The 18,996-nt window shown below is 53.8% G+C and overlaps 1 protein-coding gene across 1 annotated transcript in view; it reads left to right on the plus strand.

The window, feature by feature from the left end:
* The window catches only part of LHX4 (LIM homeobox 4), a 40,217-nt gene that overhangs the window by 2,518 nt on the left and 18,703 nt on the right, over positions 1–18,996 (plus strand). Inside the window, exon 2 of the mRNA XM_070396714.1 lies at positions 14,602–14,773. Within this exon, the coding sequence (XP_070252815.1) occupies positions 14,602–14,773 (172 nt within the window). The remainder of the gene's footprint in view (positions 1–14,601; positions 14,774–18,996) is intronic.

Genomic DNA, 18,996 nt, shown 5'->3' on the forward strand with positions numbered 1-18,996 from the left:
GCTGCCTGTTAGTTAAGCTGTTGGTGCGGGGAACTGGGCATGGATGGGGCAGGGTCCCCTCACACACCTACACAACAGTTCTCTTTTCCGGGACAGGGGCCTGTGGCCTAAGAACTTCATGTGGGGGTGAGGTTCTTGGGCCTCAGGGAGGAAGGGTGACCCCAGCCTGTGGGTGTTTAAACCTGTGGTTCTGGGGAGAGGAGACCCAAGATAGGCTCTCCAATAGGGTCCCTCCATCCCACCCACTGGAAGGTTGGGGTTGCCCCCCCTCCACACACATACATACACATGCCCTACTCCTTCACCCTGAGCCACCACACTTGAAGCACTTGGGGGCACAGGCTTAGGGATTCCCAACCTTGGTGCCTCTGGGGCTCTGGACTCCAGAATGTTCTTTGGCTTCTTTGGGGATGGGTGAGGTGCATGCACGTTCCCTTGCCAAGTAATGTAATAATTTCTCCTCTCCACGCGGTCCTCTTCCTTACACTGTGCTCGCCTCCCACGCTGCTGGCTCCTGGAGGATCTGGTTGATGAGGTGGCCCTACTCCTGCTTCCAGGCGCAGAGGTGGCTGGGTGTTGGGGCTCCAGATCAGGCCCCACAGGTCTGGGTCTTTGCCTAACTGGGAGGGGGGGTGGCCTGGGACAAGAAGCTCGGGAAGAATCAGGCAGAGGCAGCTGGGAATCACCCAGGAGCAGCCTGGGGTGGAGAAGCAGAGCCCCAGCCCCCTAAATCCCAGCCCCATCCCGCCTCCCATTAGTGTTTCCCAAGGAGCTCAGAACCCCCATCCTGGCTCCTGGTAGCAGGAGCGCTCTGTGTGCGGGAGAGGGCACCGTGGGGTCACGTCCAGTAAGAGTCCAAGGCCCTTTTGCCCGTTTGAAAGGGTTCATGGTTTTTTTCTTTCTCGGGCCCTTGGACTACGATTTAAAGTCGCAGGTCCCTCTGGGTCCAGGCACATCCTGCCTCTATCCAGAGGTCCCCTCTGCCTCCCTCGGAGGGTGGGAGCGTCAAGGTCGGAGTCCTCACCGAGCCCGCCTGCCCCGCAGCATTGGTTGCTGTGAGCGCTCCCGCGCCTCCTCGCACCTCTCACCTCCCGAATAAAACAGTCCGCCCCCCGCCCCCAGCACCTGCGTCCCGCGGGCCCCTCTTGCTGGCACAGGTGTGGAGGTGGGCGTCCTGTCGACCCCTTGCCCACGTTGTCTCCGGGGCACCAAGCGAAAGGACATCGGGCACCTGCTGCCCGCATTGCCCGCCGGGAGCGGGGCAGCCCGGGGAAGGAGCGCCCGCTGGTCCAGGCCGGGGCGGTAAATGGGGAGCAGGCCCGGTGCGTCTTCGGTTCTTCCTCGTCTCCTAAAATCTCTCCTCCTTGAAGCTCTAATGAACCCGAAGCTGCGGGGAAAGGGCATTTGATTTTGTGTTCGGGAGGATCTGGGCGAAGGACTTCTCTGGGTGCCCCACTCCCCTTCTTCTCCTGCGGGCGGTAAACCCAGCACCTCGCAGGCCCTTTGGGAAGGGGTGGAACGGGCTCCGTTACCGCCGGGCGCGCTCTCGCACTCCGAGCCCCGATGCGCTCCTTTTCCCGTCCCCGCCTTTCTCGTGGTGCAGGGACGGAGGGGGGAGACAACACCATTAGATGTTCCATCAGATTCCGGTACAGATACTCAGATAGCTGCCTCCGGCACCACAAACCTCCTTCCCGCCACAAACATTTCCAGGTGCGAGCCCACGAGGCGTCCCCGCCGGCAGGTTCGGGCCTCGCGGGTAACGGGTTCGGGTTCTCTCACCCCGCGGGTCCCGCACCAGCCTCGGGACGGAGCTGCGCACCACCCGGAGGGGATCTGGAGAAACGAGGTGACGCGGCTTGAGGCGGAGGATGGCAGGGGGCGTCGGAGGGGTAGAGGCTCCGGCCTCCTCCGGTCCTCTGCCTCCATCAGAGAGGGCGCGAGGGTGCAGGGAGCCCGCCCTGGAGGCCGCCGTCCCAGCGCTCCCCGGAGACGCGTTAACGATTCAACCTGGGCCCGGGGCCCGCAGGTGGGGCGGGTGAGCGGCGAAGGTCCGCCCTGAGCGGCCCCGGGGAAGGCGAGGTCGGGGCCGAGCGGAGAAAAGCCGCCAGGTGTTCCCTCGCTGGGCGCAGGCTCGCGGACAGCCAGAGCCCGGCGGGGCTGAGCGGAGCGGCGTCCTCGGGTCTGGGAGCGCGACCTGAGCGGCCTCGCCGCGACCGGGGCCGAAGGCCTCCGCCCCGAGGGCAGGTGCCGCCGGGGTGGCCCGGGGACCGACGCTGGATTCCCGCTCCAGGTATCTGCTGCGCGGCGCGTGGCGCCCGGTCCCGAGCGCTGTGACCACCTGCGCCCAGAGCTTTGGCAGGTCCGCCAGGAGAGGTGGGTGCAGACGGGGTGCTCCTCGGGAGGAGCCTGTTTTGCGGGCGCCGTGTCCCGCAGCTCGGGGTAGATGAGAGGTCGCGGCTGCGGATGGGGCGAGAGGCTGTCCCCACCGCGGCCGCATTCGGCATCCCCGCGCCCCGGCCCTTTCTCTCCAGCCGAGGCGCCTCGCCCATTCGTTTTCCTGTCTTACTCTCGGGCTGGCCCCGAGCGGGTGGGGATTGGCCCCGCCAGGGGCGCGTGTCCAGCCGCTTTGGGCGGCAGAAACTTAGGAGGAATTTGGAGGAATTAGGTGGCCCGGCAGCGCTCCAGCGAGGGGAGCCGGTGGAACCCTCTCTTGCTCGTACCCATTTCACACCAACTGGAACTAAACTCCGTCGCCAGCCGCGCGAGTCTTTCGGTCACTTTTTAACCCTTGGGAAGCGGTTCTCCTCGGTTGGGAGCGGCTCCTCCTGCACAGAGCCCGGAGGTGGCCAACCGGGACGCGGGGCGCGAGCGCCCTGCCCGAGTTCGAGCATGGGCTCCCGCCCTGCTCCTCGCGCTTAGCGGGGTCTCGACCCGGGCAGCCGGTGGTGTGAACTGAAGTCGACCTGGAGGGGAGTTGGTGACAGTGCGCCGGGGAGGGCGAAATGGCGCGGCCGCAGGTGCTTGCACCGAGGGTCCCAGCGGAGGCCAGGCCGCGGCTGACCTGGGACCCAGCGCCGGCTCCTCTCCGGGCTCAGAGCTTGGCTTCATCCAGGATGGGACATCATCATCATCATCATCATCATCATCATTATTATTATTATTTAAGTTGCTATTACTACTACTCCTTTTTGAATAGGCAGGGCGAATGTCTTTACAAGGATCTGCCAGGTGAAACTAATCAGGAATTACTAGCAAGGCCTGGGCAGGATGACACCCAGAGCAGCAGGAAATTAGCGGCAGGAGGACCAAAGCCAGGTGTACCTGCCCCCAGACACGCCAGATACAAAGCGGAGTTAAGGCAGGAATGTGCGCTGGCTGCTCCGGGGATTAGAGCGACGTGAGTCCCGCCTCCACGCCTGCAAATTCCAGGGTGAATTTTTTAAAAACCCTGCCCTCCTGGAGGTGAGGTGGGGGAGGAGGCAGGAGGGAACCCGCCAAGCAATTTCTTTCCACTGAGTAGACGAACTCGGCCCACAGGACCGGCTTGTGTATTGAACAGTGACCCGGTGACCCCGCTGACCAGGTGTAGACAGCCCTGAAGTCCTAAATATTTCTATTGTTGTAACTTCCCATGGCCTCGGATTGCAGTGCCCTTTGACTCAGCGCCGCAGTCAATTAGCGACTACTTAGCGCCGAATTAGCAGACAGAACTCAGGGAGACACCGGCCGGGAGGGGGCCTTGCGAGTTGCACCTGCGGGCTGGGCCGGGGAGGGGAAATTAGTCACCAGGGACTAACCTCTCGTCCCTCACATTGTGCAGAAAGCTCCTTCGAGCCTCCTGTTTGACTCAGGAGAGGTGGCTCTCTGGTGGCTCTCTCCGGCCGGGGAAATTAATTTCCTCCTCCAAATGGGAGGTGTGCAGGGAGGGGGAGGCGGGTGGAGTTGGATGGAGGGCCTCTGTCATTTCTTTCAATCAGGGGAATTTATCAGGGTTAGAGCTGAAGAACTCTGGCACGCACGGGGGCTTGGAACCACTTTAGCTGATGGGAGGAAGGAAGGGGGAAACCCAGGCTGGAGACAGACCGGAGCAGCTGTTTGCATGAGGAGCTGCTGGGTTGGGGGGGAGCGCTGGGGAGTGGGGTTTTGTGGTATTTTTTGCCTTTTCTCTGGGTGAGTGTGAACAATGCCATGACACAGATGTGAGCAAACGGGGTCTACTGCTTTTAGTACAATTCCGTGGTGGCTTGAATGTCTTCCTTCTCTCCCTCCCTTCGTACCTTCTTTCCTCCATGAAATCTGTGCAGGGAGGAACCTGTGTTTGTGACTGAATTCACAGCAAAGAGGTTTCCCTGGGGGCTGAGCACCCAGCAGGCTGCAGGGTGGTGAGGTCCATCTCCCGCCCTCTTTCTGGGAGGCCTGGGAGGATGAGGCAATTTGTGGGTTCAAGACAGAATAAGCTAAACATTTCTTACAGGGAGCCCTGATCAAAATGGAGCACAAATCAACCATTTTGAGGCACCGCTGTTGGGGGTAGGCGGACGGGTTGGGTTTAATTGGCAAATTAGATGGATTCACCCTTGGAAAATGTACGTTGGGTTCACTGTGACCGTGGAGGACTGGAGAATCGTCTTGGGAGGCAGGTCCTAACTCCTGTTATTTAGGTGGATTTATTTTCTCAGCTCTCCCCACCGGCTTCGCTCTGTCAGTCTGGGTCTAGCCACAGATGTTTTACTGCGGTATCTCACCCTCAACTGTCTTTAAAGTATAATTTGCTTTAATTATAATGTTAGGGGGCGAGGGGATTGGTTCTGGGAATAGCTTCATAGAGACAAAACTTGCAGCCAAATTAATTGAAAGTTTCTTCCTATGAGGGGGAGGTTGCCAAACATATGGACTGTAGCTACAGAATGAGGCATCAGGAAAGGGCGCTGCGGGGACGTAGCAGTGACTAAACGTGTCGATGCCGTGGAAATAGAGATGTGTCTCGGACATTTCCATAGATGATCCTGGATTTGTGTGATGTGGTTTTCTGTTTTACCTGCAATTACCGAGAATATCTAGCCCACTGAAGATGACGAATTTTGTGTCAATATGTAACCTAGAAGATAACCCTACACCTGCAATCCGTGTTTACAGTGTGTATTTTATTTACTGCAAGATTCATTATCCAGATTCATTCTTAAAATGGTCACATTGAAATTGTCCCAGGATACTTGTGAATCTGATCTTTTACGGAAGAGGTTACTGTTTTTGAGCTGGCTCAGCAGAAAAAGAACAAAGGAGAGTTTCCAAGGGGCCCCAAACTACCGAGTGAAACAAATAGGACGGTGGTGAGAAGGATTCCGGAGAAGCTGAGGGAAAGACAATGTTCGGGTGATCACTTCTGATAAGAGGAGGATTTTTTTGACTTTGTTTCTGGTTGTTAATCCTTTGTCAAGACAAATAGCACTAGGAATTAGATAAGACGTGTAGAATGGTGTGTTTTTAAAGTATGTGAGTGAGTATGATTATAATAGAGAATATGATTTACCCTAAGTGGAATGCTGATTTTTTTTTATTAGACTTTCCCATTGTTTTTGTGGCTGGCCCAGATCTCTGTTTAATTCTGTTGTCCCTGTCCCCAAAAATACCACGATGTTCAATGCACATTTTCGCCTTAAGTTTTAAAGAATTAACTTTGGAATTTTGTGCTTCAGCTGTGATGTTTATGGGATTATGCTTACTAGGTCGTGAAGATCCCTTAAAAGAAAATGTATAAAACATTTTGGTTTCTTCAAGATACATTGGTTTAGAATAAGGGAAATATAAAAAAGGAAGTTACAAATTGTTCAAGAAAAATGAATAGTCTTTAATAGGGAAATGGCAGATAAAGAGCCAGGAGTGGGTGTGGGGAGGACACACACAGCGAGTCATGATTTGCCAGGTAAAACTGCATCCTCCGCCTCAGGTTTACACCGTATGTGGACTGCATGGACGGATTAGTCCTGGGTTCCTTCCGGCACAATTACCAGGTGATCTGAAAGGGATATTGTGATCAGACAACAGGATTTTATTGTCTGTAGTGGAGGTGGCAACTTTGAATTGGAAAGTTTTATTTTTGAAATATATATCCAGTAGAACTTTCAATGAATTGAATGTCAACTTAGCTATACCTCTGTTATAATCCTTTGACTGGGATATTTGAGAATAGGCAGGTGCCATGCAAGGTATGTCCCTGTGGCCTTCCGCTGATACACCTTAGAATTAGTCATTCCCAGACTAAATCAATCAGCCGCCCTGAGTGTTCTCCAGCCTGCCTTTTAAAGATGGTTTTCCTTCTTTAGGACTCGGGAACCTCGGGTATGGGAGCAAGGAAGTCTGCCATGGACTGTTGTTTCCTCATAATTGGGGAAGGCATGGAGAATTCCAAGAACAACATTTGCATAATATTTCAGTTGCATATGTGTTTCCATAAAGCCCCATTTGGCCTCTCCTTCCAATTTTTAGTCAGTCAAGAAACTTAAAAAATAAATAAAATTATGTATTTTTGGAACCAAATGTTATTTGAGACAGCTAAAAAAACAACGACATATTCCTGGAGTGAAGTCACCATCAAAAGGATTTGGGGCGAAAGCCACCAGATAGAGGTGACTTTGGTGAGCACTGTTGGGAAGTCTTGGTCTTCCCTCAGCCCCACAATCCGTCCCAGAGAAAAAGAAGGTTCCAGCCCCAGCTTGGCCCCCAGCTGTGTGCCCTTAGGGAAGCCCTTTTAAATGGAGAGGTTGACTCTTCACAGGTTCCCTGGGAAGAGTCAATGAGCTTGCAGGTTTACAAGTACTTGACGAATTCGGAGTTCGGGGTGCTGGCAATCTCACAGGCCGGAGTCAGGGTTCCCTTCTTGCATCTGGAGCCACCCTCAGTGGGCTGAAGTGCTCCCGGTGGCCCCGCTGACACGGAGTGTTGTGAGTTCCGCGAAGAGGGAGGCCTGAAGCAGACCTCACACCCCGAGAGAAGCAAGGACAACCTTGTCCTGGGCATGAGGCTGCCAAGTGAAACTGTTTGTGAAACAAAAAGGAATTCTGTTCACCCAAAAGGCAGTTTAAAAAGCGATGCCCTGCAGGACTCCCAAATGGCCCATGACAGTCCAAATTGGACAAAATATTTTTTAAAAAATATATTTTATTGATTTTTTACAGAGAGGAAGGGAGAGAGATAGAGAGTTAGAAACATCAATGAGAGAGAACCATCGATCAGCTGCCTCCTGCACATCTCCTACGGGGGATGTGCCCGCAACCCAGATACATGCCCTTGACCGGAATCGAACCTGGGACCTTTCAGTCCGCAGGCCGACGCTCTACCCACTGAGCCAAACCGGTTTGGGCCAAATTGGACAAAATATTAATCTGATCTCACAGCACGGTTAAATGGACATTGTTCCTATCAGTACAGAAAAACCCATTTTACAGACATTACAATATTCATCAGTGTTATAATTCCAACGGAAATATCTGAAATTCTGTTTTCCCAGAAAGGTGCACTGTCTTAATTATTTTTCAGAAGTTCTGGTCAAGTGTGCTGATCCTAATTTTAGTCTCTTTAGTGAAAAAAGAAAATTTCCCCCCCTCCCCTTGTTGATCTTCTGTGACCAGAGAGATAGAAAACACTATTTTTCAAAGAATTAAAATCGATCACAGGAACACACAGACCATTTCTGAAATGTTTCCCGGGGGCCCCCGGTGCCTGGAGAGCCGTTCCTTGGAAATGAAGAGTGGGGAATAAAGATGCGCAGCATTTATTACGTTTCACCGGAGGGGTATGGGCAATCTGGTCTCCCATGGACCACATCAACCTTTTTATCTCTCCAACTTACCAGCTTCCTGAAACTCCACTAATGGAGGAATCTGGGGATTTCTAAAATGGAACCCACTTTCTGATGGGCCACTCAGAAAAAAATAGGCCCTCTGTGCCCCCACAGCAGCACTTTGGGTGCCTCAGGGGCTGGGCATTCTGTTGTGGGTTTCATAAGCTTCCTGATGAAGTGGATTCCAGCTACAGGCAAAGGGCTTCTAGCCATTTCTCATCCAGTAAAAACAGCCACTTTTTCACTGGGCACTGAGATGTTCCAAGAAAAACTCTAGAAGCCTTACATGGCAATTTGAACTCAACCCGTTCTTACTTGAATATATTACAGCAAAAGGGAAGTGAGGCCAGGCGGTTGGTGGCCCCAACACCCCTGTTCTCACCATTCACAGGTGGGGAGGGGACCAAGGTCCCGCGAATTTGCCCTTTTGTGGCGGAAAGAACCTGCCAGACTTCTTCATCCTAAAAACACCTGAGCCCTTGTGATGTTGCATGATCAGTTCATACTCTGGACTTCATGCTGGTTAGAAAGGGTGTGCCCCTTCCTCCCAGATGCTTTAGAACTAAAGGGATAGAGGGGAGTTTTGAGAGGGTGAGAGAGGGAGAGATAGTATATTGGCAAACAGTAAAGCATGGAATGATTTGGACAAATTTTGAATATATAAATTCACCTTGTTGGAGAGTGGCCACGAGAGTGGAGAAAGGAACTGACCATGGAGCTCGGACAGTGGGATTATGGGGCCAGGTGTCTTGTTATCTGAGGGGCTGGTGGTGTTATCTCCATTTTACAGATAAGAAAACGGAGGCTCAAAGAGGTGACGCTGTTTATTTGATCACATCCGTGGCAGAAACAGGATCTGATCCCAGGTCTGGCAGACAGTCTGATCTGGGATTTACATTATAAACAGTTCGGCAAACCTAAAGATTTGAAGGTCTGAACTCACAGAACGGAAAACTTTCAAATTCCCCCAGTCGTTTTCCAAAAGAGTATTTGGACAGAATGTTCCTACCTGCGCCTGGCTTTCTGCTTCGCTCGCTGCCCCCTCTCCCCGCTGCTCCAGGTGGGACACTCCCTCACTCAGTGATGGCTTCCCAGCCACAGAGAGAGCTTTGTTTCCAGAAAGGCCATGCCTGGCCTGTGTGTGAGGATGTGTGCATGCATGTGTTTGTGTGCATGTGTGAATGTGTGTACGTGTCTGTAATAGATGTTTGTGCACATATGGATATGCGCGTGTATGTGTGCTAAGTGTGCTGAGTATATGTGGATATGTGTGTGTGTCTGGTGTATAGGGTAACCTTTGGGATTGTGTGTGTTTCTCCATACGGCGTGCTCGTGTGTGAATTGTATGTGTGAATATGTGCCTGGGAGGGTGTCTGCATGCACACACACAGCTCTCACTGTGGGAGGTTAGGTCTGTGCCTTCAGCCGTGTCACTCTGCAGGACACAGGCGGCTGGTGGAGGGACCTGCCAGTGGGGAGGGCGTTGGACTGTGTGGCCCAGCATCTCTGCAGATTTGCTGGCTGTTCCAGGGGCGTCCTGTCTCTTCATGCCTGAGTTTCCCTCCCCAGAGTCCCAGGAAAGAGCATCACCACACACTTGCGTGCAGATAAGATAAAAATTTTCATTTGAAATGAAATGATGCCTTATATCAGGAACTGAGTTTATAGATGAAATTCTGCCTTAGTGACTCCCGGGGTCTGCTTCTATTCCGGTTTGTACGGTGGGTTTGGGGACAGTAAATACTGCAGGAAATAAGCTGACTTTCCTGGGGATTGGGGAAGCCTCTTGCTCCTTAGAAACGTTGGCTACAACTTTACTTTGGTAGGAGACCCCTATAACCGCCGTCCTGCTCATTCTCTCTGAACTGTAAAAAAAACAAAACAAAACATAATTTATTGCAAGTTTTTGAAAAGGCTAGTGTTGTTGCCCTTTGAAATTTTTCTAGAAAGCTTGCATTTCACAGCAAACTAAAGAATTACTTGGAGCGCTGTCACCAGAAGTGTGGGCTCTGAGTTCACAGGGCGGCACCCCCTCACGCACAGGGATGAATCTGAACTTGACAGATGCCTTCAACAAGCTGGCCACCGGGGTGGAGGGGATCCGCCCCACAGGGGTGCTTTGCCAGGCCTCCCCAGGGCACTGGGTGGTCCCATACACACCTGCATACTCCGTCCAAAGGGCCCAAATCTGTGCTTCAAACATCCCCCTGTTTCCCTTTCCCCAGTTGTTAGGGAGCGTGGTTGCTAAGGAGATGTTCAATGTTCCCACTTGCCCCGTCACTGTGCACCGAGCAGCTTGGAGGCTCTCTCTTTGCCTCCTTCTCTCCATAAAATGATAGGGTAGAGCCAGGCGGGCGAGGTGATGCCCCAGACTCCAGCTCTCGGGTCAGCTTAGCCCGCCCTACGCAGGCTCGGTTCAAATCCTGGCTCCCCCACCGCGGGGCCTTGGGCACTTGGCTTACCCTCTCCCAGGCTGTTTCCTCACCTGCAAAATGGGGATAATGGTACCTTCCTCCCCTGTGGTGTGGATTATTGAGGTAATTAATATGCATTCGGGACCCGGCACAGCTCATAACAGGCTCTCGACGCCTGGTTTTACTATTATTATTGTACATTATGGATTTATTAAAGCATTTCTACATTATCTTTGTTTTTTTAAAATTCTCCTCTTAAAATCTACAGTGGGGAAGGTTTTATTTTTTTTCATTTAAAAAAAGCACCCTTAGTATGTCCCTTACATTTTTTTTTGCCAAGCCCCGACCGAGGACCCCGGTTTGGTCCCAAGGCCTGCCTCCCTCCGAGAACCCAAGTTTGGGCAGCCCCGCCCCGCCCGGCGGGGACGCCTCCCTGCAAGCTGGCAGCTGCAATGGCCGGTCTGCTCTTAGTGCTGTTCCTAAACGTGCTGTTGTCTGGGCTTGCAAGCCTCTAAAACTCCTGGCCCGCCCTCCCTGCATACATTAGCCTTAATGTATTCTCTCTTGAATACTCATCATATTAAGGGTCCCGCTAGATACCTTGGTCGAAATAAATTTTATGGGCATACATCCTCGCCCTCATCCCCGTGCATTTGCAGCCGGGAGGAGAAATATAGCCGCATCTTTCCTCCCAGGCAAGGCCAAACAACAATTAGGTGGGAATCGGCGGCCTCTGGCCCCAGACCCAGGAGGTGCGGGGAGGGAGCAGTTTCCCCCCTTCTCCCCCCCGCCCCCCGCTGGGGCTCACCCAGCACCCGGAGGGCTGTTCTCTGTCTGGTTCTCCAAGGGTGAATTTGCCTCCGATGGCCCAGTCCCTGGCTCCCCAGATCCAGCAGCAGGCGGTGTGCCCCGGGGTGACTGCCAGGCACAAGGTGCTGGTGCTCACAGGTTCCTGCGCTCTGTACCCGTTTGTCCCCAAACCACTTCCCTGAGCCCTGAGGGCTTCTTGGTTAGAATTTCCCTCCCCTCTCCTGCAAAACAGGCCAGAGCCGTCTCCCTGACACTCCCTTCCTCAAGCCCCAGGCCCAGCAGCTGCAGGAGAGACCCCGCCCCTTGGCCCAAACCTTTCAGATGCTCTTCGCCTGGGATGTCTGTCTCCCCCCCACCGCCAGGACGTGCTGCACCACAGGAGCTGCTGGTTATGCACCTGTCACTCCTCATAGTCTCACCTGTGTGTATCCAAATCTCTCTGCTCCCAAGGCCTCGCCCAGCCACAGCCTCCCTGGCCACCCTGGGGATCCTGGTAATTCCTGGAGGGAGGCAGGGGTGTGGTGGAGAGAGCAGCCCCCAGCTTTGCAGAGCTGCTGTGTGATGTGGGTACTCTCTGAGCCTCCAGGTGAGGGTCATGACCTCCAAGCAGCAGTCCCTGGGAAGATTCAATGAGATCAAGCCAGCGAATGTGGTTTCTAACTTTCCTTTCCCCTCGGCCCCAGCGGCACCTCATCTAACACCCAATTACTGCAGTTCTCTCCTAATGATAGCAAGCCCTTACTGAGCACCAGCTGTATACACGGTGATTTGTTCAGTCTTCACAACAATCCTATGAGGTACTATGTCATCATCACACCCCACCCTCCCACCCCCACCGCTTTTAACAGGCGAGAAAACGGAGGCAAAGTAATTTGTTGAAGGTTATAAAGCAGGGCCAGGATTTGAACGCAGGCCGTCCAACTCCAGAATCCGTGGTCTTACCCTGCGTGCTCTCTATTCCCCTTCTCCGATGGAGATTTCTGTAGTCATCATGTGCTTAGCACTTTGCTGGGCACATCGGAACTCCTTGGTGAGCAATTGTTGGTTGAACAGTTTCTTTGTTACAGAGGAAACCTTTTGAGATAGAAAAAAAAAATCCCCATACAACCTGGGACCAGTAGCAAGTGTCCAGTTTTCACTTGTTTCACCAAGTGTGACCCCTGGTAGTTTTCATGGTGTACTTGGTCTGAGAATGGGGTCAAAGGGCACGGCATCGAAGGGGTCTGACTTTCAGGCAAATGTTGGTGGCTGCCAAAGCCTTGAAGGGAACAGGCTGGGGTCGGGGTTTAATGGGGTCCAAGACTGACACGTGTGTACAGGGCTAGTGATGGCAACTTAGTGACTGTCCCACAGCCTGGGTATAAGTTTTAGATACAAATGACTTTCTACTTGAGAAAGCGTTCTCCTTCCATAGTTTAGATGTTTTCAATTTTCTCCCAGTGCATTGAGGCTAATTCCCATATGTTAACACTTTAAAATTATGTCACAACCAACAAACATGATATGAATTGAGAAACCCGTATGATTCATGAGAGATTTGGTTTTTTGACGTTTGTTGACGTTTGGGGATGTGCAGGAGAAACTAGAGGAGAAGTGTTTCAAGGTGAGCTTCTGAGAGAGGATTTGATCAATTATTTATCCCTCGATTAACATCTGTGGTGGTGTCCTGTGTGCCAGGCACCGTGCTAGGCTGTGAGTTTACAAGGCCGAGAAACACTGGTGCTGCCCCTTGAGAATCCCACCTTCTAATGGGAAAGACACCGTGTAAACAGATAATTAGCAAAGGTCCTATTTACAATAGAGGTGAGAAATACCAGCCAAATGCTTGCACTTCTATGTGTTTTTGTTATTGTTAATTTATTGCCTTCCCTTTGGGGTTGGAGGGGGGAGGGAGGGCCTATTTACTCATCCACTCATGGAAGCCTGACCATCTTGTCTATTTTGAAACTGCTTCACTGACTCAAAATCCCTTGGCAAAGGTGAAACGGAAGAAAAACAGACCTTGGATAGAAAGCCACCCGGGGCGGGAAGAACAGTGGTTGGGCAGTGGTTGGGGTTGAGTTGCAGACAACAGAATCCACTTTCACTATCTAAGTGGAAAGTAGTCAGTTACCTGATATTAGGTCGCTTCAACTCAGTGGAGCCATGTGTGGGCCAGGCTTCCGGGAGTAACTCCCAGCCCCCGGGATTTCCTCGCCTCTGCCATGACTGAGCAGGACATCACAGCCCCCCACCCCCAGAGCCTCTGCGTGCTCCACACCCGCACAGGGCAGCCTGCCCGAAGGCTGTGCCTCCATTTAACTTAGTTCTCAATTCAGGCCCCACCCCCCCCTTTTTTTTTTGTTAATCCTCACCCAAGGATATTTTTCCATTGCATTTTATTTTATTTTTTAAAAAATATTTTATTGATTTTTTACCGAGAGGAAGGGAGAGGGATAGAGAGTTAGAAACATCGATGAGAGAGAAACACCGATCAGCTGCCTCCTGCACACTCCCACTAGGGATGTGCCTGCAACCAAGGTACATGCACACCTCCTACTGGGGATGTGCCCGCAACCAAGGTACATGCCCTTGACCGGAATCGAACCCGGGACCCTTGAGTCCGCAGGTCGACGCTCTATCCACTGAGCCAAACCGGTTAGGGCTCCATTGCATTTTAGAAAGAGCGGAAGGGAGGGGGAGAGACAGAGACATCGATCGGTTGCTTCTCTTTTGTGCCTTGACCGGAATCGAACCCGGGACCCTTCAGTCCATGGGCCGATGCTCTATCCACTGAGCCCAACCAGCGAGGGCCAGGTCCCTTTTAAGTACATCTGATTGGCAGACTCTAAATCACAGGTGGAACCTGAGCTGCAAGGGAGCCTGGAAACGCAGTTTCTGGTTTGTGGTCTGCAGCCCAGGAAGGCACGTTAGGAGGGATGTTGTTGGAGCCAGTCCCTGGTATCCATTGCAGCTCATTAAAGCACTCCCAGGAGATCCTCTCAAGACACTGAGATTCTCCTTCCACAGACACCCTCAGACCTGGGCCTCGATCTCTACTCACCCCCTGCACAAGTCATCTGGTTTTTCCGCCAGGTGGTCTCTCAGTCCATGCCTAGGGCTTGCTTTGGCGACGATGTTTTTAGCCCAGATTCCACCCAGTAGTGAAAGTGTCATGGACATAGAGGAGAAGGTTGCTGGGTCTTCCTGGCCCGTGGGCTGTGGAATTGCAGCTGGCGTAAATGGGGGGAGCCGGTGCTGCTAGCCTTGTGGTGCCCTTAGAAACACAGAAGGCACCTTTGGGCCAAAGACACCCAAAGCAAGACCAGCAAAGCATGGGTTGCATTTCAGCCCCCTTGACCAGAGGTCTCTGTGCGGTGTACGGCCTGCACTGTGCACGCGGCAGCCCTAGAGGCTGGGTTCTGTCCTCCCCAACCACGGGGGGTGGGGGGGAGGGGTGGGGAGATGGGGGAATGGGAAGGCGTCCACACGGGCCCTTCTGGTGAGCGGTGCTGTGCGGAGGGCTCACGCTGCCTCTCTTTCCTCTCCCCACAGAGATCCCCCAGTGCGCTGGCTGCAACCAGCACATCCTGGACAAGTTCATCCTGAAGGTCCTGGACAGACATTGGCACAGCTCCTGCCTCAAGTGTGCAGACTGCCAGATGCAGCTGGCTGACAGGTGCTTCTCCAGGGCCGGGAGCGTCTACTGCAAGGAGGACTTCTTCAAGTAAGTCAGAACTGGGGCGCAGCCTCCCTGAGCTGGCCTGGTCTGTCTCTGCGTCGCGCTGTGCAGTCGGTGGAGGGAGGCAGGAGCTGGCAGGGGGGCAGTGGGTCCATCCTGGGGATGTGTGAACCCTTCTGGTGAGAGGCTGTTCCTCCACGGTCCCCCTTTGGGTCACCAGCCCCATCGCTGCCAGAAACCCCAGGGTCCCCAGCTCACTTGAGCTGCCCGGGGAGCGTGCACCAGGGTGGCTGACAGAGGGCTCCTGCAGATCCTCAGACGCTTTCTCTGTCCGGGGAGTTGGTGCTTCAGGGCTCTTGGCTGTATCATTCCTGCAGCTTTCAGAGCAGGTTCGTTGAGAGCCCCGATTCTAGATGAGGCTGCTTCACGGGCCTCGGAGGCCTAGAGGAGTTGTCTCTGGCAGGGTCCCCGCTGGGCTCCTTTGGAAGAGGCAGTTTCATGTGATGGTTAAGAGCCCAGACCCTGCCTGGGTTTGAACCCACTTATTAGTTGTGTGCTTTCGGGCAAGTTGCTTCACTTCTCTGTGCCTCAGTTTGCTTACCGGGAAAGTGGGGCTGATGCTAATAGTCCTGCCTCTTAGAGTTGTTCTTCAGCTTTGGATGAGTCCGTCTGGGTGAAGCCTTGGGTTGGGACAGTGTCTGGCCCCTGTGTGTGAGCTCTTAAGACTGCCTTGGTTTTTCATTCTGATGTTGGGTCCATCAGGAAAATTCCTGTTGGAGCTTTGGGTCAGGGTGGAGGGGACCTCCTAGAATTTATTTCCGTGGCATTTAGGCAGGAACTTCTGCCCCAGGATCTAGTACCTGAGGCATTAGGCTGGTGCCTCAGCGGATATGGACCAGCTGATAACAGCAAACAAGAACAGGAGGCGGGGATTGTCCATCAGTGACATTGGGCCCAGTGTCAGGGGGGGCCCAGTGTGGGGGGCCCGTGGACGGGACTGGGACTGTGAGGAGGCTCGCCAGGCGAGCGAACCCCGGAGGGGTGGTGTGCATCCTTCAGAGATTGTGTGTTCTGGGGACAGGGAGGGAAACGCCGGTCCCGGGAACAGAACACGATTTCTCCCAAATCCTCCCAAAGCTTTAACTGTGGGGAGTGAGTCATTTGAATTTCTGAGGGTCCCAATGATTTTTGTGCAATATGAGTTGGAAAGTACATTAAAGATCCGCTTGTTAACTACTGGGGCTGCCTGCATGGCCTGTGTTCAGAAGGCAGCTCTCCTTGTCCATTAGCATCACACTGTAGTCAGATACGCACTGCTGTCTCCGTGCGTGTGTGTGTGTGTGTGTGTGTGTGTGTGTGTGTGTCTGAGTGTGGGGGCAGTATCTGGCACACCCTACAGATCCTCCAGCTTAGAGATGGGCCTCTGTTTCTTCATCTAAGCCTTTCGTGTGTCCTTCCAGTCCCCAACCTTGTCTTCCTTCTCCTTCCCCGCCTGTGGCCCTCGCCTTGCTTCCTTTGTTCTGGCATTTACGCCGTTCCTTCCCCTCTACCCGCACCCTGTCTCAGTGGGCAGCAAGCATCTGCCCGTCTTCTTCCCTCAGCGATGTCCTGGCCAAGCACACGGCTGTTCTTGCAGATGCCTGATGGGGTGGATTTCATCATGTGGTGTGTGCATGTGTGTCATGTACCTGTGAGCACCAGTGAACAAGAACGTGTGTGAGGGAGGATCTAATTGAGGGAGCAGGGGATGGGTGAGTTGTCCCCGCTCCTATAGCCAGGGCATCCTCCAGTTTTTCCCTTTCCCTGCGGAAAGCCCAGTGAGCTGAGGGAGGCAAGAGGCCCCGCCACCTCCCTGTTCATCTGGGGACAGGGTTGGCACTGAGGTGCCCTGGCTCAGACCTCTGGCCGGTCCAGCTGGGCAGGGCATGGCAGGGCAGCCCGTGGGGTGCAGGCAAAGCCTGCCAGGGACACAGAACCAGGGCTCTGTCCATAGAGAAGCTCTTTTGAGCCCCAGAATCACCCTGGGGCACCATCTGATGTTTCGACCTTGACTGGCTGGTTCCGGGTCTGGGAAAGGGCGGTAGCAGCTGGGGGCAGTTTTGGGTTTGGGAGAAGTAGTGATGAGGAGAGAGGGTCCCCCTAGACCCAGGAGAGGCTCAGAGTGAAGGCTGGGGAGGGATTAGCACCAGTTTACGGGCCACAAGCTCTTGACCAAAAGTAACAATGACACCCAGCTGGTGCCCTGCCTCCCTGCCTCCCTGGCCTCCCCTGGCCATGGCCCTCATTTGGAGTCTTCCCAGGCCTTGCTCAGCAGCAACCTCCTGACTGACCCCCACCCCCTCTACCCCACAGACTAGCGTCCTACCACACAGCTCAGGTCCTGACCCCTCTCCCCCAGCTCCTCAGGGCCCCCTCTGCCTACAGAGCATTCCAGATGCATTGCACCATCAGAGCCTTCTGCCCTGTGCCCACCCTCCCTTCCAGTCCTTAGCTCACTGCTTTCCTAGGTACGAGACCCCTCCCCCCCCCAGGATGCCCCCTTGCCCAGGCACGCTCTGCATTTCCCCACCTCCACGCCCTGGCTCTGCTGTCTCATCATCCGGGGACGATGTTCACCCTTTCAAGGTCTGCCCATCTTCCATGGCCCAGAGTCAGCTCCTCAGTGTGTGGGAGCCCCTGGGAGGCATGGCCACCCTGTCCCTCCTCCCTCCTGGTGACTCAGTGGGAACTGCCTTGTTTTGCTCATTCCTCATGCACCTGTTTGAGCTTCCTGTGGACTTGAGGGAAGGCTTGTTAGTCGATCATTTTTCTGTCCCCCATATAGGCTCCTGGCCCCAAACCTTGCCCATAGGCTGTCAAAGAGTAGATCGCACAGTGAATTTACAACCACTGCATGGTGTCCTGCGAGTCTTGGAGGCCCAGGCTGCCTGGGAGATGCACAGACCCCTTTATTTAGCACAGTTATTGTCCTTGTCCCATGGGACTGCCCTGCTTCATGAAATGACCCAGTCTCAGGGGCGGAGCCTTTTGTAAAGTGGGGGAGCTGTCCACAGAGTGGGTGCTGATTCCAGGTCATTAACCCTGTGATGGGGTGCTATGTGGAGGGAAGTGGTCCTCCCTACTGCCAATGGAGGGTCAATCAGATGCGAAGATCGGGCAGCTCTGAGGCCCCCCAGGGAGGACACGTGGATTAATAGGCAGTCGCCCCCCCCCCCCCCCCCGTTCTTTGGGACCGTGGCTGTTTGGTACAGGGAGCCACAGCTGCAGGCAGAGTCCCAGTCCCAGGTGAGGACGGAGGAAAGGAGCTGCTCAGGGTCAGAGTGGCTTCACCTCCCACCAGGGGTCTTGGGACCCACTTCCCACTTGGGGCTCAGGCTGTGACTTGGCCACAGAGCTGGGTGCTCTGCTCCTCATGACAGTGTCCCCTGGCCCCTGCTTTCCCATGGCACACTGGGGCACATGTGCAGTGGGACTCTGTGAGCAGAGAGAACGTGAGGTGGGGAGGAGGAGCAGGGCAGTCTCTGGAACCTCAGATCCTCCCTCACCTCACACTGGCTGCAGGAACTGGTTCAAGTGCTGGGCGCCCTTAGGCAACTTCCTTGACATCTCTGAGCTCCACTGCCTTCTTCAGGAAAAAAGGAAACGCTAATGGTGGCTGCTTTAGAAGACTTGGCACACTGGAGCATCTCACTCAAGGGAGGTTTTTTTTTTTATCATCAGAGTGGTTTGGGGAACCCAAACTCTGCACCTTGCAACTCAGGCAGCTTTCAGCTGTGGGTTTGGAAGATGCCTGGTGAGAGCCAGGGAGAATTCCTTCTCTGTGCTCCTTAAAGTCAAAGAGAATCACGGCTGTAATGTGCAGAGTGGCCCCTGGATGTGTGTCATAGCTCAGACACGTGGGGTGGTGGGGGGGCGGGTGGGCGGGGTAAGGGGAAGTTGGAGATTAGCTTTCACCTCTGGGAGATGGGGTAATACTGACGACTGGCAGCAGAGGGCGATGTTGCTGTGTCACAGACAAGTACAGTATTGTGGAAGGTTGTACTCTGTGGTTGTTGCATTTTTCTTTGGGGGGTGAGGGGTGTTGAACTCTCTCTTGTTCAATAACATTGGCTCCTTTGTGCTGTTGTTTGTTGTTTTTACTCCTCGGGTTCTTGGCTCCTCTTTCTCCAAAGGAAATAAGATTCGGAGCCTGAGAGAAGAGCAGTGTGGTTTCAAGGCCATGCAATTTCAGTCGCAATCCGAAGCGCCAACTCCTTGAACTGCATTTG

This window comes from Myotis yumanensis, unplaced genomic scaffold (genome assembly GCF_028538775.1).
Source record: "Myotis yumanensis isolate MYYU_CA2020_CCGP unplaced genomic scaffold, mMyoYum1.0.hap1 SCAF_17, whole genome shotgun sequence".
NCBI lineage: Eukaryota > Metazoa > Chordata > Mammalia > Chiroptera > Vespertilionidae > Myotis > Myotis yumanensis.